Genomic DNA, 27,136 nt, shown 5'->3' with positions numbered 1-27,136 from the left:
CTATTTAAGAGATTTTTACCTAGGCTTTTCCCCACAGCAAGCCTTTACTAAGCTCTTGTTAAGTACTCTGAATGACATTTAAAAAGCAAGGCTGGCCAAGAGACAAGAACCCAATTTTGTGACAAAGGGAAGCACTCAGACTTTGTCTTCCTTCTACATTAAAACGAAAGAAATGCTTTTGCGCATAAATAAAAAGCAGCAAAGCACTTATCTGGGAGAATGGAGTTCAAGTACCTATTCCAAATCAAATGAACTCCAATGGTAGCATCCCATATGGACAGACAAATGCTCTACTTTTGAGCAACCAGCTACTCAGAATTCTCTGAAGGTCAAGAAAAGCCTCACACCAAAGTGAAAAATCTTCTCTGAAACACATCCTAAGTATATGCTTTGAGAAACTCTTCCAAGAAGCAGAGACTGTTCAGTAAATGTTAAGAGGTAAGGCACACAAAACCCTTCCTAAATACAACCCACCTCGGTTCATTGCATTCAAAGAGCAGGGTAACATTCAGTTCTGAAGGTTATCAAATTTGAACTTTGGAAAACATGTATAAATTCTGAAGCCAGAAGTGATGCAAAAGAAACCACTGCCCAGCCAGCATTACAGGATAGCAATGATCTAAGTGCATTGAGAAACTGCAATTATATCAAGACTTGCAGTCACAGTCTATATCCAGAAAACCTCTCTTTTTAACATTTGTGAGATTTTAAAATCTCAGTATATCCATACAGTAACAATAGTGGGGAAAAGCCACTGCACTTTCCCAGCATCACTAGGTTCCTATCTAGGTTCCTATTCCTCAGGAGGAACAAAATATATCCTTCCTTCCTTCCTTCCTTCTCTTTAATTTTCAATCATCATTTAATACCTAACAGCTGCAGACTTCACTCATCCTATTAAAAACACCTGTTCTAACAGCCTTTCTATTTTACCAAGCTCATCCAATTGACACTCTAGAAAAATAACACAACCAATACAAAGACAACAAGCAGAATAAAAAGTGGTCAGGAAAACTCATGTAATTAGGAAAGCAAGGAAAATAGCAAACTTCAAACAGCATCCAATGGTTAGCAAGGAATGAAGTGGTTTTCATGCTGCTGTCAATATTTGCAATTAATGGTGTTTCTATGATGACAGAACATTTGGCTATCTCTGAATTCCCAAGAGAGAGTGGCACATGGGCAAGGCACATTTAGCACAATTTTCTAAGTTCATCTTTCATGGATAGAAAGGCTGAGGCTGGAAGGCACCCCTGGAAGCAGCATCTTGAGCCAGGTGCCCAGGAACACATGCAGATGGCTTTTGAGTTTCTCTAGGTCCCTGCAAACTCGTACACAGGAAGTACAAGCACAGACAGTACATAGATTCTCAATTCTTTTTCTCTATTGTTATTTACAATTTGATCATGACAATAAAGCTGCACTGATGGAAATAACTTGCTGTTCTTTAAAAACAACTTGTTCTTTAAACAGTTTCTAGTATTCAGAAATTACAAAACTTAAAGCAACTGCTTGCTGGCTTTGATTCCAGGTAAATTTATTTTTACTCTAGCAGGCAGACAGAGGACCTACTTTTCTGTAAAAATTTCCAGTCACAACAAATTTGCCATGCTCCATGACTGTGACTACAGTTCAACTTATCACACAGGTGGAAGGACTCCAAAGAGGCTATTTAATGTCTGCATCAAGAATAGTAATCTCATCCTCTTCACCAAATGCACATTCTGCTCCTATACATACCAGCTTTTCTTTTGAAGCAATACATTCACATCCTTACCTTTTCTTTACCTATATGCCCTAAGTGATTCCCCTATCAAAAAACAATACTAAAAATGAAATAAAGCAGCTTCCTTATAGAAAAAGTTGTATTTACAGTTTTATTTAGCAGAGTTAAGGAGCAAACAATTTTAACACTGTTGTGAAAAGTGTTTTTACCCAAAATTGCTAAGATCTAATAAGTTATTGAACAGAAATACCAGGTGTAAGGCAATAATCCTGACCAGCCATTAGAGATCACCCTATCCCAAAGAGCAGAGCTGATAAAAGTGGTAGAAAATTTGGACTGATGGACCCAATTCCCAGAAATTAAGACAGAGATGATAAAAATAGGGTTCCACTCTTGAGTATATCTTTAAGATCTGCAGATGAAGGAATTTCTAAAGCACGCAAAATGTACAGACAATTCCTGTTTTCAAGGGAACATTCAGTGCTTTGAATCCAAGAATGCTATGTCCATACATAGGTGTCAGTACATGACTATGGCAACATATAGATGGTAAGGATCAGAAATAGGATTAGAATTTTTTCCATTCCACGTCATCAGGAGGATTTACTTCTACCTTCCTTTTACCAACATCAGACCAGTTGGTGCTCAGAACTGTGCCACCAGACTCCATCTGCAATATGAGAGAGAGTTTGTTTAGTTTGCTGAGAATTCCAGTAACACAAAAGCCACATTTCCTACAGCAAACTTCAAAGAGTAGTGATTACACAGAAATTGTGTACCTATGAAATAAAATTTGACAGAGCAACATTCCATAATCTCCACCCCAACAGCACTTTTATCACTGCTGGACACACTGAGATGCTGCTTCATTAACAAGAAGCTTTTAAAGGGTCAGTCATGTCCTTGTCTGTGATGACTACAAATTAAACTAGATTCAAGCAATCAAGAAGAACTTGATCCTTTCACCCCTGGCAAGTCTTCAAGCTCTGTATGAGCCAAACCTCTACTTCCTTTGATAACACTTTGATTGAAATGAAGAGACCAGTGACAAAGCACAACCTTGGACTTAAAGAGTCACATTCATTACTGTACATCCCTGTAGTTTTCAGTGAGAGTAATTGTACCAATATCTCCAACAGAACCATGGCCAAAATGCATTCATTTATAGGCCCAAAATATTGGTAATGGAGGCTTTCCCCAACATATCCAAAATTTAGTAAATCATATCAGTGTGCAAAAGTCACACGTTTCTTCAGAGAAAAGAATGAAGACTTACAAACGATTTGTTCATGGCACGTTTTACTTCATCTGTACCATCTGAATAGATTTGCTGGAAGAGTTTATTTAAAGCAGCATCTCCTTCTAACTTCTCATTTTTCTCCTCTTCTTTGATTTCAACTACTAGTTTGTCCCAGTTCCTTGTATAGTGAGACGATGATGGGTATAAGTGCTGGGTATCTGAAAAGAGAAGTGTTAGTTAACTAAGCATTTTCTCACGACTTTGAGAGTGGCAGAGAACACAAACACATGTACCTGATGAATCAGAGATGATAATGGGACATGAAAATGCAAATGGACTCCTCTGAACTGATATAAGCATTGAAGTAACAAAAAAAAGGAGACTAAGAAATGCAGGAGTTTATTTTTAAGTAAACAGTTATATAATTTTGTTATCCAACACACACAAAAAAAGCTGGCCAAGAGCAGCACAGATAATTTAAAGCAAAATGAGGCAACAGACATTGGCTGACAGAAAAAAAAAGCCCAGCAGCCTAGAGCCACAGAATAAGTTAAGCTAAATATTAAAAAAACTGAAATCAATAAATCAGGGAATTCAAATTCTGCCAAAGATAGAATGTTTACCTGTACTGAAAAATTCCAATGAATTAGTTTCCCAGAGAAATCCAATACTTAAGGAAACGATAATTATTTAAAACAACAGGTCACATAACAGCTGCTGTCCTGGGTCTGGCCGGAACAGAGTTAATTTTTTGCAGGAGTGGTGAGGGGTGGGGCCTGAAGCTCTGTGGGCATGGCCAGGAAGATACTTATACCGGGGCAGAGCTATAGATGAGACTAAGGGACTCTGGAACCCAGAAGAAGGGCAGGGCTTCCAGTCAAGAAAAAGGTGTGGGGAGGGGAAAGCCATCCATCATCAGGTCATTGTTACCCGGGGTCCACTGGAACATTTTGCATGTAAATCACTCTCTCTTTTGTAGCCTTTTGTTATTCACGTTGTTGTTGTTACTGTTTGTTTCCTAATTTAATTGTTGTTTCCAGTAAACTGTTTTTATCTCAACCCTTCACCTATAGTGCCTCCAATTCTCAATTCCATCCCACTGCAGTGAGAAAGAGGAGGGGAAAGGAGAGTGAGATCATGACATTGTCCTTTGTGAGAGTCTCAGGGGGGCACTGAATTTGGAGGTACCATTCCTGAACCACAACAGACGCACTTAACAACATACAGAACTGCAAAACAGGGACCCGAACAGATAAGCAGAATTAATGACAACCATATGCCCTTAACAATTCATCAGATTAACAGAAGTTATGACTAAATTTAATACCCATGTTTCACTAATGGCTTGCAGACTTTCTGTCAATTCTTGGCAGTGAAGACAAGACTATTAGGCTTTTAACTGCAAATATGAAGCTGTAAACAACACCTAACACAAAATTATTAATAATAACTGTAACCCACTCAATACAAATAAACACAAACAAACCTGGTGTAAATTGCTTTAATTTAGGAGAATCTCCCTGGCCCTCCAGCTTCTCCCATCTTACAGCCTCTGTCTTCTTCATTTTTATCTCAACCTACAAAACACAAGACAAATGAATCCAGATGCAAACGCATCTGCCAAAGTAGTTGGATCCTGCAGCTGTAAGAATATACATACGAAGCCTGTATCACAGCCAAATTTACCTACAAGACAAAGTTACTCGAGTTCAAGTAACACATCAAGTAAGCTCCCATGTGCCTGTGCAGCTTTTGTATCAGACTTCTACCCTTTGGTTTAGGACCACTTAACTTCCTTTTTCTTACTATTCATTTGATTCTTTTTGTAAATTAAGGCATCCCAAATGTAATGATCAGTCTCAATGTCTCTACATTGCCAGGCTCCAAGGTATTGCCTTTCAAGCATCCCATTCTTGGCAGTCAGCTCTAGTAAGCAGCAGTTTTGAAAGAATACAAAATCCAACTTTATAGAAGCTTACACTTCATTTACCAAAAAATTCCATGTTTGAAATTCCATATTTGATGTGTAGTACACAAACCAGAGAAACACCCTGGGACTATGCAGATCTTCCCACAGGAGAAATTCAGAAGCTGTATTCATTTGGTTCAATGAGCAAACACTGCTATGGAGAAAATTGTCGAGTATTCATTGACAAAACTGGCAATTAAAAATGGATGTGGTTGCAATTATCATAGGAGAAACAAAATTAAGTGAAGTATGTCATGCCCTATTCACAACTTCACATAATCCCTTTAGACAACCATACTGAAATGTTTTTTTCATAATTAACCTTCTCCTTTGTTTACAGGGTTACAAAGTTGCAAAACAATGTCTGCGAAACAACGACTGTCTAATGTCACTCCAATTCACTTAAGGAGATGTCACAAAGTTCATCTGATATTATTAATTAACTGAAATCAGTGCTTGCTAAACTTCAGTGCTTCTTTATTTATGAACAGCACAGCAGAAGCAAGTTCTTAGTGCTGCCTAAAGCCACTACAACCTGGGGATCCCTGCAGACCCAAGAACAAAGGCACCACTGTAAAAGCTAACCTTAGATTCAAACAGCAAGCTCAATGCACACAGCATTACGTTGATCTGAAATTTGAACATTATTTAATCAATTGTTCAAATCAATCACTGGTAAGCAATAGAGTGAGGTATCTTACCAAAATAAAAAAAATTAGCTCACTGAAGTTTCAATGTTTCCATGTTTGCAATCAGGATGAATTTTAAGAAACAGAATATTCAGTTATAAATGTTTCTTTTTATTATTTATCCCTCAGGAAGCTACAAATTCCCAAGATAAGTTTAAATAGTTATTTGCCACCACTAACATGTACTGAAAGCAACAAAAAGTCTAAGATAAGAGGCATGAAATGTCCTTCAAGGCAGGGGAGAGCTTCAGTAAATTCTTAAGTCCAACACCCACATGTATTTGATTTCCCACTCCCTGCATCTGTTGGATTTTTTCAGTATTTTCAGCCATTTTACAAGTCACAAATTCGGATTATAGTATCCATTTTTAAAATAACATCACAGAACCAAAACTGACCAAATAAAATCAAAATGTTGTTAGTCTGGATGACCAACCTACCATCCCTAAAAAAGGCCTGCATTCCAGAGTTTAATATCACAATCTGTATGGATGCGGAGATTTCTGTTAAACAACACAGAAGAATTATTCTTCAGTAAAACAAAAGTCAATAAAGCTACTTCCACTGGACTCTTTTAAAAACATTTTGAAAATTGCAATTCTAACATTCATTTTTTAGCACCTACACTCATAAATCTAATGCTCTGTGATTAGCTTAAGGAAGGAAAAAATATTTTAATATCTACATATAAGACAGTCAAGTAGTTCCACAAGTGGCAGAACTAGCAGGTTTTTTTTTCCCAGTGGATTTGGATCTCCTGAGCCAAACATTTAAGTTAATTAGCTACTTACAAAGGAACTAATTAGTTACAAGTGAAACATAAGTATTAATTTAAAACTACTCTCCTCTGTTTCTTATATAAACTCTTCTCAATCTGAGGAGACTCTGCTATCGATTGAGTTGTGCATTTCAGTTGAGGCTCTAACGTTAAGATTTTATACTCTACTTATTAGTTCATTCCCCAACATGTTTTAGGGGAGTGGAAAAAAGAAAAAAACAGATGCTTGACACTGAAACTGCTCTGCCCTATACCTCTTAAATTTGTCTGTTCAGTTTATCTTTCACTAACTCCTCATGCCCTTCAGGCTTTCTACCAATACCTTCCACTATCTCAAATACAGATTATTTCATCATTACCAAGAATGACCTCTAATGCAATATAATGCTTGATGTGAGCTACTAAACATGGACTTCTTTCTTCTCAGAATACAACCCTCCTCAATGAGGGCTATTGGCTAATTGTCCTTTGGCTATTCATCACAGTACTCTGCCCATGCATAAAAAGAAAATAAGGAAGAACTTTAGTTTTGCTACTCTGGTAATCCCCCTTCTTTTCTATTCTGCTAGCTCTTACATTTTCCTCTCTGAAACTGTCACTAAACCATACTGCATGATAAACATCCCTAGGGAGAAGCCAATGACACACACTAATTCCCAGTATAAGGTACAGATTTCTTAACTCTAAACCGTTTCAACCCTGCCAAGCTGGAAGTGCACACAGCTGAAGAACTGAGACAATGTATTTCTGACACGATTAAACTTTTACTCTGTCTACTACATCCACTTCAACTGAAGTTACTCATTAGCCGAAGTGGCAGGCAGGAGCAAAGCTAGGGAAATCATTAACTTCGTACTATTATACAACCACATTTTCCAAAAATATAAAGTTAAAAAGTTCTGCTTGTGAAGGCACATGTTTCTTCAGCTTGAGAGCTCCATTTGATCTCAGAAGGAACAACTTTGTGAGCCCCAATTACGTGCACAAATGGCAATAAATGCATTTTAATGAAGGTTTTAGTACAGATACTGATAGCTATCACACAGAAAAGTAACACATCAGCACAGACATTTGTGTCATATCTAGCTTTCTCCTCTCCTTTGAAAAAAATTCACTTGGGCAAGAGAAATACATCAACACTTTGCCAACTACTTTGATTCAACATTTATATTTCATAAAACGTATGCCTGTGTGCCTTGTGCCAACTTTAGTATATAAGACAGGAAAATTTAACTGCAAATTAAATGCTCTGCATGCCACTTAAGGACAAGCCTGATTCCTCAGCTTCTCCTTTAGCTCAAGCCCTGCAGTCACCTGACCATCTTGGCAGCCCCAACAGGACTTGCTTCACTACATCAGTGCCTTTCTTGTACTGGTAAACCTACAATGGGACATGGTACTCCAGACCTATAAAAAATCCCAATGTAGATATAATACACTTTCTCTTTAGAATCCCTTGTGTTTTGGGTTCAAAGAGAGCAAAGCAAAAAGGAAAAGACACATGGAATTTTGAGAGTAATTAGTGTATTACTTGTTTGAAATACCATCTTGAGAGATACCTACCCCTCTGAGATAAGGGATTTACTGTCTAGAAGAAACACCACTGACAGTGACAGGACACAGGTCAATTTCTACTCAGAATTTTCTAGTCATAAAAGTAATCCATTTTTTAAAGCATACCAGAGATTTGGACACGCTTGTTTGCGGCTTAATCCAAGTGCCAGCTATCAGGAAAGACACCACAGTTTACTCTCCAAAGCTGGTCTGAACTATTTCATTGATAGCATAAAAATAAAACACTACCACCTTATTTTAAGATGACTGGCATAAAAGAGCATTTGATCCAGTTTTAGGAAATAATTCCTCCCCTTTGGTAAAGATCAACATAACATTAGTTAGACAACATTTATTTTCTAGGTAGATACTAATTGTTAAAAGTGAAAACCTCTGATGAACTTGATTTCACCTGAATTTACATTCTGGGACAGGCAGTGTCAGTCTAACTGAGATACATTAAAAGGGGAAGAATTTTCATTTTCCACTCTAAAAGGAGATTCTGGCGTACACTGACAAACTTCAAGGGATTTTTTTTTCTAATTTTTACTGTGTTTTATATTTTACAGTCCATGATAAGGGAAAGTTCATTTACCACTGGCAAATTTCTGTCAAACTCTGATCAGATGGATGAAGGAAATCAGAACTGGCAAAGCTTAAGCAACAGTCCAGCCATTAATTTTAAGACACACCAAAAATACTCTTTTCAATTCTGGTGTTCTGCTGTATCAAACACATGAAAACAAGGACTTAGTGTTTCTAATCAACTACTTTTTTATTTACTGAACTACTGATTGACTTAAGTTGTAAATCTTAAGGGTTTAGAGTTGTCCTTTTGTGATCATCTCATGATTTTTTATGATAAAATAGAAAAATCTTCTGAAAATGTAAGACCTATTCAAGTGTACCTCTAAGAGCACATGTGCCTACAGTTTTGGTGCCCTAATGATTCAGCAACCTTTTATATATTGCTTGTAGTCTAAATTCCAAGATTTTTGGTCCGTAACTTTAAACAAAATATATTAAGATGAAAATAATTCCACAGTGTTATCACATACAAATGATAATTAAGAAATTTATTCTATAGAAAGTATACTGCAATGGAAGGGATTTATTTTGTTTCTTTGAAAAAGGTTCAAGTTTCCTCTGAATGATATTACATAACCAACACAAAATTTTTGAATTTTAGAGAAGCTAGCAACACAGATAATTTTGGTATTCTAAAGCTATTTGTCACTTTATTCTCCATGTAAACCATCATTATTCCAATAGTTCTCAAGACAGATAAACCCCCTTATGCATCGTTTTCTTTTATGCATTTATATAAAGCATGGGCACTGACTTATATGCTTGTATAAAATAATAAGTCTAAATCTGTCTCACATCCATCTTCATTCATACAGAAGGAAAAGAATAAAAAATCAAACTTATTGTTAAATAAGTCAATATCAAGCCAATCACAGTAAAGGTTTCTTTCTGGTCTATCCTACTCCAACTAGCCCTGCCTAAAAGATGCAAGAAATTTCAGAAAATTATCCCTTCATTTTAAATATTAGTTAATAATTTATAGAAAATGCTCAAGAATATACATGGGAGATAGCAATCTGCATGAAACCCTCATAGGGAAAACAAGTACATGAGAGCAGCCAAGTCTGCATTCAAGTGTCTACAAGCAATTTAATGCAAGTACCCGAAACAGGAAAGTACCTTTTAAGGATTGGACTGCAATGGTAAGACCCAACTTGAGTCAAAATAAATCTGTTCCTCTGTTTATCTATTTGTGCGTATTTGCCTCTGAATAGAGACTCTGATGACAGTCCAAGAGCGTGTGAAACAGTTTCACTCTTTGCCTTTTCCCTTACATTCAGCAACAAGCATCAGTTCCAGTTAGCTTCACAGGATATTTCAGCGTTTGCAAAGCAAAATATTGGTTCAAGGAAAAAAAAAACAACATTCCACTGATGCACACAACCATATTCTTGGCATGAAGCTGCTGAGAGTGTGCTTCTACCTCAGACATCTCTATTAAGCAACAAATGTCAACTGTAAAAGAGGCTGAAGCTTTTTAACACCATCCCAGTTTGCAGCACAACTTTTATTTCTAACTAAAGGACAGTTCTAGGGTAAAAAAACCACTTTTTACCACTTTTTCAAGTGGCTCTACACTGCTGCAAGTCATTGCTTGCAAAAAGCCCAAGGCACTACAAACTGAAAACTCACAGTAATTGTCCTGTCTATCAGTGGATGGGGGAAAACCAGAAAGCCCTACCTCAAGTTTCCTTCAAGGTCATAAGCACACATGCTAAAAGCACACAGTCATCTTCACTCCCCTAAGTCTGAGGGGAAGAAAACCCCAAGGACCACACAGAACTCATGAGAAGACCTACAGAAACTGCTCATGTTACACAAGCTTCCAGGAGAACATTGCAGAATGCTCCCCTGGAATCCCAAATACACTAACTAATACACTGAGCAGAAGAGGGAAAAGAGAGTGAGGCTGATTCTGCATGTTTAGTAACAGTAGAAATCCTTACACTATTTGTGCATTTCTATTTTCCTGACACATTTTCTGGACAGATACAGATTGATTAGTCTTTTCTTAAACCTATTTAGTCCCTCATTTAAATTTTTTATGCCTTTTTCCTTCTGTGAAGGGAACATGATGACAGTATGCACACTGAGCCAGAGGGCAACTGCACCCAGGCAACTTGCAAGGAGCAACGTGGTCCAGCCTTTACATTTTGGCTCCCTCTTCTGGAAAGAAGCAAAAAACCAAGCAGCACTACTAAAGGTGCCTTCCTCCTGTGAAATGCTGAATGCAACAGTTTTCAGCTTCCATTTGTAAGACACAAAATCTCAAATTTCTCCACTGCTTTTAGGAGCAGCTGTTACTTTTCACTTGATCAGATTGCTACAGTCAGACACCTCTGACAGATGAGGAGTACAATCAATAACATCAATTGATCTAGTCATGATCAAGGGCTCAGTTCAGAGCTATTCAGTATTTTCTAACACAAACGTTAACCTGAAGTCTTAGGCCATCAGAATTAAATCCTGAACAAGAAGCAACTCTAAGTAACTTGCCACTAAATGTGAACCATGAACAACTCAAAGCTGAATTTGCCAGCAGTATTATCTATTGAACAGCAAGTATATTTTCTAATTAGGTTAAAAAGAAAAAAAAAAGGCTTCAAGTATGGCAATAACAGATACAGTCACTATTAAAGGCAGCCTGTATCATCTGTAAAACTGCTGACAATTGGATAATATAAAATACTAGAGGATGCATAAAGACAAATTTTAAGATTTTATCTCAAAACTGGACTTCATCCACACACTATGCTGTTCTTGAGTTGGCATTGAGTATTTCACATCTTCACAGCTTGAAGTCTGCAGATGACAAACACTAATTTATTTCTGCTCTAACAGAAACTATTGAAACAGCTCAAAACATCTGTCTATGCTACCTCTGTAACACTTGCTAGTCCTGTTTTTTTCCAAGCAGACTTTGTATTTCAGAGCTTGACACAGCATGGATTGATAGAAAGGTGTAATTTTAATTTCCTTGCTAGGGAAGAAACAATCCTTACGTTAGCAATTGTATTTTTCACCACTGTCAACACTTGCTGAAAGAAACAATTCAGAGTCTGCTCTCTGCAGTCACTTTAGAATTTGTAATTCTGCAAATACAGTTAAGGCTGTTTTCTCCTCCTGAATTTTCATCTTTACCTTCATGCCCTTCCATTTGTCAAGTGATGCTGAATTTCAAGCCAGAGAAAACTCTCTACAGCTTCCCTTAGCTCCAAAATACACAGGGTTGCTCTACTCTCTGCCAGTTCTGCTGTTTCATCCTCTATTCATTGAATTTTTTAGTTGTACAAAGATCAACTGTACCCAAACTACCCACCACATAGCATGCTCTTACATTTCACTCTTTTCTCATATATTTGCTTGTGTAAGTGAAAAAGAAGGGCCAGAGCCTTTGTTGCCCAGTGATGATTATAGGATACTAGTGGCAATGTGGCTCACACATTCAAAACAGCAGGACAAAATAAAGCAGTATGAATAAATAAAGTTATTGTCACCTGAAATTACTAATCTGCAGGAATAGGTCTGTTTCTATCCTATGAAAACTCAACTTTTTTAGGAGTGCATAGTAACAAGTTCCTGTAATTGGGAAGATAATGAGATTATGTCTTTCTTTCCAAGTCCTTCCAAAAGGACTTCATGTAAATAGTACAAAATAATATGTGAATGGTTTGAGAAGTTTTGATCAGTAAGTGTTGGATAATTTACTCGAAGTACTATCTGCCTGTTTTCCATGCTGCTCATAAAAGCCAAGTATACACAAAGCTAAGAAAACTGAATTTCTAGTAACCAAACACTAAGGCAATCAAACCTTAAAGTGCTTAATATTTTCTAAGGAAAATATTCTAAACCTGTAAAGAAGTCTTGACATACTTACATAGATCAGCTTTTAATTTTTATTTTTTTTTTTTATTTCCAGACTCCATCTGGTGGTCAGAACAAGAATCAGCTGGGGCATGGTTTAAATTGTATTCCTTCATTATGCCCTCACAAACAGCTTTATACTACTCCTCTCTCCAAAAGTAAGGACATGCTGAAGCCCTTACTTCTGCAGTTAGAACACCTTCTGTGTTACCACTTACCCATTTTGTCTCAAAAAATAGTCTCTCACAAGTATTTAGGAACAATTATATTTGAAAAGAAATGCAAAATATTTACAATTCAGACAATGCTTGAACATAACTCAGGCTTTCACTAAAATTTTGGAACCTCAAAGTAAACCAGGGTTTAGACTACTAGAGATTATTTCAGAGAAAAGCCCAGGCTAGAGATGGCAGTGTGGGAAAGACAGTCATGTGAATTTCACAGTTTATGTAAATGCCTCCTAAGAAAGTAATGGTAACCTTCAAGACAGAATTAAAAATATAACACAAGCTAGGTAAGAACATAAAGAAAACAGGACCTCACAGTTACTCTTCCTGACAAGGTCTATCTTCATTCCACTCAAATTTATACAAATACTAATGGACTACCAGATTTCCTGCATACTTTGAGCCATGTAAGCTCTTACACTGTGGGCGGATAAGTAAAGTGCTCAAACACACAACCTGCCCAGGATTCTTTGTACAAGGAGTGGAAAAACAAGACCAACTTTCTGTGGTAATCCTCTCATACCATCCTTAAGTCCCTCTTCCATGAAATGATGCAAGAATTATTATAAGTACCTTTCTGAGAACAGAACAGGTAAAATGGAACATGAGTATACAATTATGGAAAGAATTTCCATAAGCTCTGCAGGACCACTGCTGAAATACAAGAGAAGAAGCAACATCATATTCGAGCACTGGGGATTCAGGCTTGGCTCTATGGACAAAGCATATGTCTGTCTATCTATTACACCAACAAGAAATGCTATGCCATACCACTGTGTCTTACTTTTTTATACTTGTAATGTAAAAGCAGCAAAATGCTGGGACAGAAGCGTTTTCTCACATCATGCCATTTTCAAGTGTCTCCAGGCATGTACTATTTCCGGGAGCAGCATGGAATAACATGCTCTCATGAAAAGCCATAAACAGTTAACCACATGGTTAACCTTTACCAGTGAGAAACCATGAAAGGGTAGAGAACAATTTCACTGAAATCTTCCAAGTCTGACTTTTATCTCTTGGGCACACAAAGACAACAATGCTTTACCAAGCAAGACTGGCTCCTGAAAGTTTTGTAAATGGGTGTTCATGCCTTCCTAACACCTGAATTTTAACAGTGAAGATCAGCCTTCTTTCTCTAGCAACAAGTGAAAGAATCCTCAACATAACTCTGACATTTACACTTCAATAAGTACCATCATATTACTATTTCTGATATTTGCACGAGTTTAGAAGGCCTCTCACCAGCCGAAAGATACCTTGAACAAAGAAAAAGCATTTCTGTATGAAAAGCAAGACTGTTGCAAAGAGACAAGACAATAGAACAGAAACATTTTCAGGACTGCAACAGTCTTACACTTTAAGAAGCTTACCTTTGTCGAAAGCACTTTAAACGTACTTTGCTCTGGCACTATAGAATGAAGAAGATCAAGCTTTAAGTTGAAGTCTTCACCTGATGGAAGTCTCACTGATGCATTCATCTGTTTAAAGTTAAAAACACTCTCTGGTCATCTTTGACAGCAGCTCCATTTTCAAATAAAGAACAGTCATTTCACACAGAGATTAAGTGATTAAATCAATATAATTTCAGACCATGCATTAATGGACAAGATGTTTCTAAGATACACTAGAAAATGAACAAAAGATTTCAGTTCTTGCTACACGTCTCAAAAACCTCACTATCTGGTTAGCTTGATCTGAAGTCTTTAGGGAAAGAATTACACAACAAATGGAGTATCAACACATTAATAATGGAACATGAAAATAATCTGCAGCTTCTCTTCTAATATAAGCAAACTACAGAGCAAGTGCTCAGACTATTTTAACAACCCAAAGCAGATAATAATCAAGTACTTCTGGTATTTCACGAAGCTGAGAATATTGGTATTTCATTAAAGAGATTACTGTGCTTCCTTAAAAATATATTTTGCTGCCACAGTTTTAGTGGTGCCAAAAGAAAGAAAAATCCACCCACCAATATTCAGTCTGTTTCTATAACTGTCCTAGAGCAAAATATTACTCATTCATACCTATTTTGAGAATACCTTGTTTCTGCCCAGTCCTGCTCCAGTTGTATGCATAGTCTAACATTTAAATCCACATCACTTCTTCCCCCACCCCCTCCACACAGGCAGCTGAAAACCAGATGCTCCCTTGCAGTATGCACACCTCATACTGCTTGTTTTAAGTCCTATGGACACTGCTGTGGCCACTGATCCCAAATCACCTGACTGGGCATACATTCCTGTGCAGCACAAAAGTACAGAAGAGCTCTGGCAGAACAGCTCCCACCCCATTCCTTTCATGCTACTGCAGCATATAATGCTCACTGTCTGGAGTACTGCATCTCAGGGAATTTAGGGATGAGTATCAATAACCAATAAAAACCACCTTTCTCTCCAAAAACTGCACACTGACATCATCCTTCTGCGCGTTCTTGATCATTATGGTCACAATTACTTGAGATTCTGTCTGGTACCAGTCATATCTTTAAAAAAGAAAAAGAGAAGGAACAATTTTTTTTTTTTAATATCACACACCATATAAAATTAGATCAATTTCTTAAACTATTCACTTTTTAGTTCAGAATCTTAATATCTCTCAAAAACATTATCTATAGCAGGCACAATGGAACAGGCCTTGACTTAAGCTCAGCATGAGAATGAGAAAACAGAAGCCAGGATGCTGATGCTATTCCACTCTCTCCTTGTTAGGTTTAACTGCCTGAAGGTACCATTTAGTCTGAACAAAAGCGATGGCACTGAGAAACACTTCACTTGGACTACCACATTTCTAAAGTTACCCCAAAAAACCTGTTACATTCATTATCCTGCTCTTCAATCCCCAAGACAAATAGCAAATATGTCAATTACTTTAAATTTCACAGTAAAGCTAAAGTAAACTTACTTGATCTTTGGTGGCAGGGGCTGCTGTGTATTCTAGTCGAAGCACATTCAATTGGAAAGAAAGTTACATCAGTGTAAGTGAAAATATACCATTAAGTACTTTTCAAGGCACAAATCATTTTCACCAATTGCTCCCCTTTTCTTGATTCCAACTGCTCCCCTTCCTTGATCTACATGTGAATATTAACTTACAGGTAAAGCTCTTCAGTTTAATAATTTATGGCAGATTACAAATTAAAAAGTTTCAATTCATATTAAATATGTCAGTCTGTAACTTGAATGTATTTTATAAATAGCAATTTAGCTCAACCTAAACTCATTTCTTCCTGGATAAGACATATACCAGGAAAACATTCAGTGACTATGCTGCTAATCTATAAATCATGAAGAAAACCTGAAACAGGTCTGAGAACTCAAGGTTTAACTTTTAAATATAAAATCCTTCTAAATCTAAGATGCCTTTACATCACCATGCTTCCTGTACATTTTTCTCCTCTACCCCATTCTTAAAATGTAAAAAATTTAGGTAACTATTAAAGAGGGAGCAGAATATCCAAAGCAAAGCCTTTTTTTTCCCAAGGGGAAAAAAAAAATCCAGAAGGACAGGTCAATTTCAACATTTCCTGCGAAGACTTTCAATTAAAAAAACCCAAACCTGAAAGTTGAGCAGGTTATAACAGAAAAAAATGACAACACAATTAACCACAACTGATTGATCTGTAAATTAGACTGCAGACTGTGAGCTAGAAAGTAAAATTTTACCTCAATGAATGCACAGTAATTGCCAGATTTGTTAAACATTCCTAAGAGTTTTCAGGATTCCAATTTTGCAGCCTTGGTCTCAAAAGCACTCATGTTTAGAAGAAAAGCTAAATGCCTCAGAATTGCACGCAATATGAAAGTTTCTTTTTAAAGTTTGGAAGTGAAGCCACTGATGCAGAAAATATACTGTAGCATAACAAAAAAGTCAACACAGTAAACATATTAAGGAAAACATCTTACCAAATCAGTCTGTGAGGCTGAAAAATAAAAAGAGAATTTTCAGAAAAAGACATACTGAACTTACAAGGCAGATTCTTACCCTAACTTGTTTCAGTTACTCCAGACATCCTGCACTCACTTTAGTCTCAACAGCAGAGGAGGTCAAGTTTTAGTCAACACATTGACACAAACATGTTCTACTGTCCCATTCTCCAATGTGCAGCACAGAGAGGAGGGCAAGTCACAACAGATGGAGGAAAAAACTACAAGAGTTATTCTGCTTTCTTTCATCAAAATCCCCCTTAAGCTCTGTGGATGAGTTAATTGTCAGTGCGGTCTGTCTGTAGGAAGGCATGAAAGGAAACTATACTCAAACACAGTGACTACCATGGGTAAGTTACCAGAACAGCCATTAGCACCTATGGTACTTTCCACATGGAATCAAGGAGTAAAATCTCCAAATTTCTATCTCTTTCCAACTTCACTATCTGCAAGACTTCAAAACTTATTTTGATGTAGGCTTTAGATACCAAGCTGACACATACTTCTACAATTAAAATTAGTTCGCTGTTGTGTATGAAAATAAGTTAAAATTAATCATGATAGTCTGATCTTTAAATAGGCACTCTCCTGGCACACTTAATTATTACACTAAAAACCCAATATAAATGCTCCTATAAATCTGAATGAAGCATACATGTGCTAAGGCTGTTTACTCCAAGAAAAACATGACTTCTAAAAAAGAAAAAACAAGTAATTTTGTTCTAAATAAGAGGAAAGCAGCGAATCTTGGAAAAACATACATAGCTTCCAAACACAAGGCATATCAAATCCATCACTAGTAAACATGTTTTTTCTTACCATTTAGTGTTTCTTCACATCTTTTAATCCAAATAGTAAAGGTATCATCTACATCTAGAAGAGACCAAACACAGTAATATTAAAACTCTTCAAGCATTACATGTATCGTATGAAGAAAAGGCCTCTCAGTTCCCAGCTGAAACAAATCCATCCCAAACTTGGATCAATTTACTAAAAAAGGTGTTACCTTTTACCTTCTTGTAAGCTCTGTCATCCCACTTAGACTTTATGTATTTTTATACAACTCTACTAGGTGTTATACTTAATTAAATTCTAATTAATTTGTAGGAGATTAGATTTTGTCTAACAGACACAAATATGCTATTGCTTTCCAGTCTGTTCAACCCCTATGTAAATGTTTAGAAAACAAGAAGTACAGTTTTACACATTTTTCTTTAAATTACTTTTTCAAACAGTCACACACTTCCTCTCCAGAGAAATGTAAGGAGAGACAGTCTTGTAGGTGGACAATCCAAAGTTGTGCAACTTTTGACAAACATCAAATACTCTCTCCTGGAAGCAAGCCCCCCAGATAGAAATTAATTCACTGGAAAATAGCTAAAAAGATGATAGTGTAACAACAGAACAATTATCTTATTTCAACAATATTACCAAAAATTCTTTGACAGTGAAGAAAATAAAGAAGTGGCAACAATACTGACCAACTACTAAGAAGAGCTGAACTTTTTCTCGTTTTACAAGTCAATAAATGCTGTTAATTATGAGGCAAAGAACACCAAGAAGCTCGACAAGAGTTCCCAGCAGACACGCACCTAACACCAAGTCTGACTCCACTGCAGCTATACAATGTTACCCAACCCTCCAAATATAAAATGTACATAAATTCTGAGGTGCATCTCAGGTCATAAAATTGCTACCCTACTTCTCAAGCCATTTCATCTCCTCTTTTCTTCTGCCATCTTAAGAGTTATCTAAATTTTTTACTAAAAGAATGGGCAAACCCTTAAGCAGGCTACCCAAAGAGACTGTGGAATCCACAGTCTTGGAAATACTTGGAAAACAACAGCAAAAAGTCCCAAGCAAACACATGGAAGTTCAAAATTAATATTATTTTCGGTCAGAGCATAGAATTATATGAACTGCAGAGCTCCCCTGGAACCTAAATTAATATTTTCAAAACTTAGTACCATAACCTAAAGATTTCCAAGTTTTTCAGCCTAAGCAAAGTCTCCACTGATCCAGTCTCCCTCATCAGCAGGTAAGGAGTCCTCTTTTTAACCACAGCCTATGACTAGACTGCTATGCAATACAAACCTAAAAAGAAAACACCAGAGTAAATCCCTATTTTCCAAGATCACACTCTTTCCCTGCATCCTGGCATATTTTCTAATTTGAAGCAATTTTTTTTTTTCTCTAAAATTTTATTATCCTTCCAAATAACTTATTTCTATTAATAACTGTAGCTTAGAAAACTTCCTGGGTTTTCACTTACTAAAAATCTACTAGATTAGAACACAAAAAGTAAGTTTCTTTAAAAAGTTGCCACATTCCAGCTTTACTAAACTCATTCAGTGGTCACAGAAAAAAACCCAAGAAAATATGAGAATAGTTCTCCTAAACTCACATAGCCTACTGAAGAGTACCAATTACACTCGTTCCTCAACTAAAGCAAGAGGAACTGCAAAAATCTACATGCATAGCAGAGCTGAACAAAAGAAGTATTGCTTTCTAAAGTTATTTCATAAAATAAAGAAACATCATACATTCCAGACATCATCATATCAAGTCCTACTTTGATATCCTTGTAGGTGGGTAATGGGAAGGTTGCTGTGGTACCCTGGGCCTGTCAGTACTACCAGTGATGAGCACAAGTAGGAAGCTCATCCTTGTCAGCATTCCAGATTGAGATTTAAAACAGCCCTTACATTAGTGAAGAACAGAAATGTGCATCCATGTACTTCTGCCCACTTGTGTGGCAAAGAAACCAGCTTTGCCAGCAAAGCACCACAGCAATTCTTCCCAAGGCAGCAACAGATGAAGTCTCTCCATCACCTGCTTAGAATATGTTGCAAATTTTCCCTCTGTGCTTTGTTCATTTTGCATTAGCTGCATTTAACTGGAAGTTATTTGTGTTACCAAAATGCCTATGCTCACAATTGTTTTCACCCGGGATCCATTAAACATTCCACAAAGGTAAATTGTTACTGACACAAAGTTGACAGCAAATTAGGCAATATATGAAAGAGAATCAACTAAGTCTGTAATTTTAAAAAGGCCTTCAGGAGACTCCTCATCTCACAGCAGGCTACAGAATTTTGTAATGAGATAGAGGAAGCACAGCAGAAAGTATCTCCAGATAAGAGAGTAATCAGGAAGTGCCAGGAAGCTTCAGAAACTCTTCAACTGAGTAAGCAGCCAAACAACAGCAAATTAAATTCAAACAGGTAGAAATGAAGCAATTCAATACAGGAAAATGTGCTGTATTTCAGGGATTCTGAATTACCCAAGAGAATCCTGTTATTCACTCACTTATGTAAAAAAATATCTGTAGCTCTGTGTTGTACTCTACAACATAAATAGAATGTGAGGTTATCCATCCACATGAAAAACCTCAAACTGATATTGGCTGCCTGCAGTGGGGCAAAAACATGAAAATAAAGATTAGTCATTCAATTAAATTCAGCAGTGATGAGCTTGGAGATATACAAAAAGTTACCTACCAAGTAAGGAAAGCATTGTAGATCAGTGGAAGGAATCTCTTCCTCTCACAGAGAGTTACTAAATAGAGGACTTCACAAGATTGCAAAGACAAACCTGTCTCTACTGCAAAATTCACAGAGACCACCTGGTTATCCACACTACCAAAACAGAAAGAGCTTAATGAAATTTCTTATTTTCAACTCCTGCTCCAGGGCAGCCTAAACTGACAGCCGTGAGTTGCTGCAATTTCATCACATCCCCCTTCTACCACTGGCCCAACACTGCTTTGCCATTTCACTTTGGATGGCTTCAGCACTCAGATGCTTTGTTGGGCCATTTCAACACATTCATCCAGGAAGAAAGACTTTTAAAATAGTAGCTTTCCGCAGACTTAATGCACTGAAAGAAGAGGCTAAACAAACACAAGAGTAATAAGGAGCATGACCACCTGGCATCAAGCACAAACTAGCTTACACTTCCATGAAATGCCACTTTTAAATCAGATGATTAGATAATTTATTTGGGAAATGCAAAGTAATTAAATTTTTGCTAAGCCTACATGTCCCAGCCACTACTACTACGGATAAGACAACACACTGGAAAGATCTGAGACCATGACAATTCTTATGAGATTAGCACACTTTGCATCACCTTCCAAGGTGCCTTTTTTTACCATCTTTTCTTGCTGTTTGGAAGGAAGTTTTACTTATAACAGGGGATAGGAGAGAAAAGAAAGCTGTCACAACCATCTTGCAATGCTTTGTTTTGTGCTTCCCTATGTGTTCTACCAAATCTTTCTGTTTTAAAGTACTTCTTTCCTGCTTATTGAATAAAGTCAGGTTTTAAAAAAGTTCTAAGCGTTCCCAAACTAAAAAGTGCTCAAGTCCAGCTGAAAAGCCAACACTGTAAGAAGAAAGGAGATATATAATAAATATGCTTCTCTAATTAAGTGAAATCTACTTTATCCGTTTAAATACCAACCAAGTTGCACATTCTTTCTAAAGACTGAACTTACAAACTGTTTAAGAGGAAATTCCAGTTATATATAAAGAGCCTGCTCTATTAAAAAATTTTTCTATGACACTTAACACTACAACATTGCCACTGTTTATCTTCAAGCCCTCCAGGAAGCAGGAAAACACTCCCCATTTTATAAAAAAAAAAAAAAAAAAAATCAGCTACTAATTGCTAAGAACTTCATTACACATTTTCAAACAGTTTAACACTTTCATGCAGTGACTGCATAAAGGTTCCCAAAAGTCAGACAGCTGATGTTAGGGACACAACACATTAGACTTTAAAAAAAAAATAAAAATCTTTGGTCTACATTTTAATCTAACACATACCCATTATTTTAACATAAGGAGTACTGTACGCACAAGAAACTTTAATACTTACTGTCCAGTCTCTGTCCCTCTCTGAAAGACTCTAAAGCAGATGCATAGTTTTTGATATGATATTCACCTAACCTGCCATAAATAAAGAAAAACAGAAGAAAACAGTGATTACTTTTTAGTGTAGTCCACATTCTATGGATAACAAGCTGTATTGCTTAAAATTACATGTAGGAATTTAAATTACTGAAAAGCTGTGGTTTTGGAATAGCGAGAGCATTAAGATAATCACCCCAAACTAAATGGCTTTATTACAAATGGGTTGCAAGCAGCATGGCTTTGAATTTATTCATCCTCAGTGTTGTAAAAAGCTTGCACAGAACCATATCCAAGCTCTAGTATTGACCTACAGACTATCACAATATTCCTGAAGTCCCATAAATGATACATACCCTTTTCTAAGGAGCGCTACAGCATTGTTTGGGTTGAGTTCTAGAGACTTTTTTGCATCTGCAACCGCATCTGTTGAAAGTCAGTTTAAAGTTGAGAAACACAATAATGTTATAAAAAGCAGTGAATTGTCATGTCTTTAAGTAGTGAAATTTTTCTAGCATTCCTATGTTATCTTTCTTAGCTTGCACTCAAATCACACTGTTTCAATTAAGTCTAGTCACAACTGCCAAACATTAATCTCTCATGGAGCTGCAGAGCTCTTATGTAAGATGCAGCATGACTTTCATTTAGTGAAATCCTCTGCTTAGATCTGAAGTTTGATTCTGTTTGTTTTTACTGGGAAGAAAAAATAAAACAGATCTTACTCAGTCAATCTTTCTCCTAGGCATTATTCACTCATCACATTCCTACCACGACAGGATTCAGTCACTACCAAGAACACAACCATGGAAGACACAACGCAGAAATCTCGAAATCTGCGTAAGAAGTTTGCTTATAAAAAGCTGCCAAGATAATACTAGACTGGAATCAAATAGAAAGCTGGGACTCTAGAAAACTCATTTCACTGAGTTTTTCTGTAACAAAACAATCTGAGAAAACTACACGATTACGTCCCAACACCAAAATTTATATTAAGTTACAGATAACACTTTCACTCATTACTGTTTCTGGCTTCAGATTGAAGACATCTCCTGTAAAACATGTGTTATGATACACTTGTAAAAGGATTCTTAGACTGAAGATGTTACCAGCATATTTCTGTAGAAGAATATGAGCATAAGCTCGTTGACAATAACATTCGGCATCATCTGGATTCTCTTCCAAAGCTGTTGTCAGTTCCTGTAAACACACATTAAAAAAAATGAAATGGTACTTCAGAAATCCTCATAAAAACAGTTTCAAACTCTGTCAACTAAGAGACATTTCAGAAGATAAAATCCTAACTGATATTTCTGTTTACCTGTTGCTTAGTTCTCAAGCACAAAGCTAAACATCAGAGCCTGAAGTACAAGGAACCTGCCAATTATACCAAATTCAAGCAGACTGCTTCTTACTGCAAAGGAAATGGGATTTCAAATACTCTAAACATGACGTCTAACACAGATGATCCTCTCTATTCCAAAAACCTTCCTACAGTTTTTAGCACAGGTTGTACAGGTTTGTACACAGGTTTGCTGGATTTGAGAGAGCAGTGCAGTATTAGAAATTTGGAAGTCAATGCACAGTATGTCAGAACAGCTGTACAGAGATAAGATGCTATGAAATACCATATAACACATATTATAGGGCATAAGAAATTGTTTCAATTTATGCTGAGCACAAAAGTAGAACAAAAGATTTATGCAGCACAGGGCTCAAAGGAGGTACTATTGCACAATGGAAATAAGCATAAAGTAGTCCTTTGTTAAGGCAATCACTGGATATATGGATTGAAAATATAACACACTGCTCTCTCTAAAAGTTCATGACTTGGCATACAGAACAACATCACCGCGACTTGAAGAACACACCTAGAAAGAGCATCTCCAGTTCTCTCCTTACTGGTGAGAGAAGTTCTTCCCTTTGCTAGAAGCCAGTCAGTCTTCCAAAAGTGACAACAGTACATTGCTACAGTACAGTAACTCTGTTTGCTAAGCTGACTTTACTCAGACTTCCACTTGGAATCTAGCAAGCATGAATGCAGCTAAGATAAAAGCTTTCAACCTGCAGAAATATTTGTAGAGCAGTCGCCAAAACTCTGTCCCACCAAGAAAGAGAAAAAAGAAGGGAAGGAGGACTTGTCTTAGTTCTAATTCAGACCAGTGTCTTTTTATAACAGATGTCACATAAAGTGCTTATGCCATATAGACTTATGGGGCCAGAACAGCTTCTTCGAGCAATGGCACAAGTTCTTACTATATAAGATACATACACCTCTATAGAGGTACAGCACATAAGCCTTGGGGATCTCTGAAGAAAGGGGCAGGCAGTGGACAGCAGTAACCAGCAGTAACTTAATCTAATTGTACCGATGCCTTCCTGAAATTTAAAGTCATTTAAAAGCAGCTGTCATTATGGAAATACTCATGGCTACAGGTATTCCATATGGCAGGGATGTGAGGCAACACACATATTAAAATTGGTTCATATTATGCTGAGAGGTGAAATACTTGACATTCGAAACCAAGCACGGTCTGACTCTGAACATCACAGGCACACCTGTGCAGAGGCACTGGTTTGACAGATCACCTCTTCCCCCAGACATTACTTCCTGTGTTTATGCTGATGACAGATGCACTGATAAGAGCCGGCAACATATGAATGGATCCTCCTATAAAACTAACCCTCACCTCAGGAAAGCAAAGCAAAGCCAAGCATTTTCAACAGTGTGAATCTTCTCTCTTTGTGTGCTTTTTATCAGCAAGTCACCACACCTCATTCAGGCACACGCACGGAGCAAGTAACTCCTGTAAGCTATGTGAAAAGCCAAGTAACACAGGAGTAGCACTGTGAACTCCAGATTGTGGACATCAGCAACAGTTACTTAGCTTAGACTTTGTCCTCACACTCAAGTATGTGCTTTCTGCATATTTTGACTCTAAAGGCCCTTACCATGTGACCATATTGCACATCTGTTACTAAACACACTGTAAATTTGATAGAGTTTGCATTAATTAAAGGTGCCTTCTGTCTCCACATAGCAGCCTATATTTTCAACTTAAAATGAGAAGTCATTCATGAGTCCACAACTTTATCATTCACACAGTATTAAAAGATGGATGATGATCTTTCAATTGCATCAGATCCAGCTGCAATTTATGTACGATCTCCAGAAATTAAAGCAATCAAAAATCCCACAGACAGTGCAAAAATGCCAGGCCAACTGAACAGAAGCCTAACCAGGTATGAAAACATTACACAGCACCATCTCTACAGAACTGTCCCTCAGATTAGAAATATTAAGCACAAGAACATAGAGACCACACATAAGACCCTGCAAACACAGTGTAGCACCTGGAGACCCGAGCCCCTAAGTCAGCAAAATGCTACTCTGAGCTGTGGGACTTACCAGCTCAGAGACCACCAAGCACAGTCTGCCTACTCAATCCATGAATTTGAGAACAAGGCCTAACAACTGACACCAGTATTATTGTGTCAGGTATTAAATAATGCCTATAGAATGTGTTACATAATGTTCTGAAGTACTGAATGCACAAAGAACTGAAATATAATAAAAAGCAAAACAATTATGTTAATCCAGGAAAAAATAAAGAAGCACATTCTAACAGTATTCCTTAATATTTCTGAAGACCTTTTGGTGTCAGGGATTTTGGGTTTGTTTGCTGGTGGGCTTTTTAAACACAAAATGTGAAACTTCTATTTTTTTAGATCTTGAATTAGTTTTATTACGCCATGTAGATTTGACTATTCCAAAGAAGTTTTTAAATGTCATTTATCTTTTGAAAAACCTCTACAAGGTACAGCCTAAACCCCAAAGAACTGAAAAATTTAGCTTCACCATTTTCTTTGTGGAAAGATAATTTAGTATCATTTAAGGGTTCTACCACCCACTCTCTTCAAGCACTACTAACCATTTACATCCTCTCCCCTCTCAAGTAGTTAAATAGAAATACTTATCCACCCTCCACTTCTCATCAACCGTCTGTTTTATGTAAAAAATAACCTTAGAAAACACATTAAAACATGCTAACTGATAAACTCATAGAACAGGCCAGGTTGGAAGGGACCTCAAAGGATCATCTCATCTAGCTTTTCATGGGAAAGCCTGCCTAGGTGAGAGTATCCAGCAACCTGCCCATTCGTGCCAGGACGGCCTCCAGTGATGGGGACTCTGACACGTCCGTGGGGAGAGTACTTCAGTGAGTCATCCTTCTCACTACTTAAAAATTATTTTCTGTGGAGATGAAAGTAAGATCAGTCGTGGTGCCCACAAAATACAGGGAGAGAAGAAAAAAAATAGAGAAGAAAAAAAATAGACCAGGGCAGAATAAAAACTAAGCTGGACTACCTCCTTCAACAAGCTTGGGGGTTTTATACCCAGAAATCTTAACTGATTCAGTTATGTGACCTATCACCTACGGACACGGAAGAGAAAGTTGGTTTGTTTCGCTCCCCCCCACTCCCTCTTGCCCCACAGGCAGCACTAGTACCGTGCCAGGTCTGCGCCGGGCTCCCCTGCAGCCCGACCTCACCTGAGCCGGGCTCCGGGGATCCCGCCCGGCCCGGCCCGGCCCTCACCTGCGCCGCCGCCCCCGGGTCCCGGTCCACGTCCGCGTCCGAGAACCTGCCGAGGAAACACAACGCCGTCAGCGGGCGGGCGGCGGGGCCGCGGGGAGGGCAGGGCCGGGGAGGGCGCTCACCGCGGCGGGGCCGCTCCCGACGCCGCTCCCGCCCCCTCCTCCATGCCGGCCGTCGCCCCTGGGAAACTTCTGGAGCCGCCGAGGCGCCCGCGCCGCACGCACCGCGCCAGGCCGCGCCGCGCGAGGGCTGCCGGGAGCGGGGGCGCCGCGCAGGCCCCGCCCGCCCTTCCGCCGCTTCCTGCCCGCGGCGCGGCCGCCTCCTCTGCCGCGCGGCCCCGGCCCCTCGGGCTCTGCATCGAGTTCTGCGGGGTTTGTCACTTGGTAACCGGCGGCTGTAGCTGCACCAGCGAGGATGAAGCAGTGTCGTTGTGAGCGTCGTATGCGTGGCTAAACTTTAGTTTTAAAGGAGAAGGGAAGACAGTCACAGAGGAATGGGCTGTGTGGAGGAGCCGGCAGGAGTGAAGTCAGCGGCGCTGGGCAGGAACCGGGGAAAGGTCATTGCGGCAGTGGGACGCGCTGCCCACCTGCTCCGAGCGGAGCGCAGGCTCACAGGGAGGGCGGGAGAAGCCAGGGACCGCAGAGGAGTTTGGCTGGAAACGACCCCGGAGATCATCGAGTGCAGCCCCGACCGAACACCTCCATGTGAGCCAGGCCAAGTGCAGTGTTTCCTTAAACACCTCCACCACCTCCCTGGGCAGCCCATTCCCATACCTACTTGCCTTCGTTCTTCCTGATGTCCAACCTAAACCTCCCCTGGTGCAGTTTATGATACCACTAGCAATAGGGGTTAGAGTAATCTGTAACTAATGAAGGCTGATGCCTTTGTTTGTTAAAATTTATAACAAGTGTGAAGTTTTAGTAATCAGAGAACCAGCCTTTTGTGGGTCATCACCTAGTTCCCTACTTTGCAAATCAGAATTAAAGCCAGAAATATCTCTCAGTGTGTGAGCTGGTGTGGACAGGGCTTCCCAAAGGCAGCCGGAGGCCCCCATCCTCCTCCTCCGGAG

At 38.3% G+C, this 27,136-nt stretch overlaps 1 protein-coding gene across 1 annotated transcript; it reads right to left on the bottom strand.

The window, feature by feature from the left end:
- Positions 1-1,863: 1,863 nt before the first annotated feature.
- SUGT1 (SGT1 homolog, MIS12 kinetochore complex assembly cochaperone) lies at positions 1,864-26,322 on the bottom strand. The gene is made up of 13 exons (XM_056493961.1): positions 26,190-26,322; positions 26,068-26,113; positions 22,578-22,668; positions 21,828-21,897; positions 21,440-21,510; positions 17,381-17,434; positions 16,541-16,557; positions 15,540-15,571; positions 15,024-15,120; positions 14,006-14,113; positions 4,453-4,543; positions 3,003-3,184; positions 1,864-2,396 (listed from the first exon to the last, which is right to left on the bottom strand). The coding sequence occupies exons 1-13, from the start codon at positions 26,231-26,233 to the stop codon at positions 2,295-2,297; spliced, it is 1,005 nt and encodes a 334-aa protein (XP_056349936.1). The 5' UTR covers positions 26,234-26,322; the 3' UTR covers positions 1,864-2,294.
- Between the last annotated feature and the right edge of the window lie 814 nt (positions 26,323-27,136).

This window comes from Oenanthe melanoleuca, chromosome 1 (assembly GCF_029582105.1).
Source record: "Oenanthe melanoleuca isolate GR-GAL-2019-014 chromosome 1, OMel1.0, whole genome shotgun sequence".
Classification (NCBI taxonomy): Eukaryota; Metazoa; Chordata; class Aves; order Passeriformes; family Muscicapidae; genus Oenanthe; species Oenanthe melanoleuca.
This window is presented reverse-complemented; position numbering and strand designations above follow the sequence as displayed.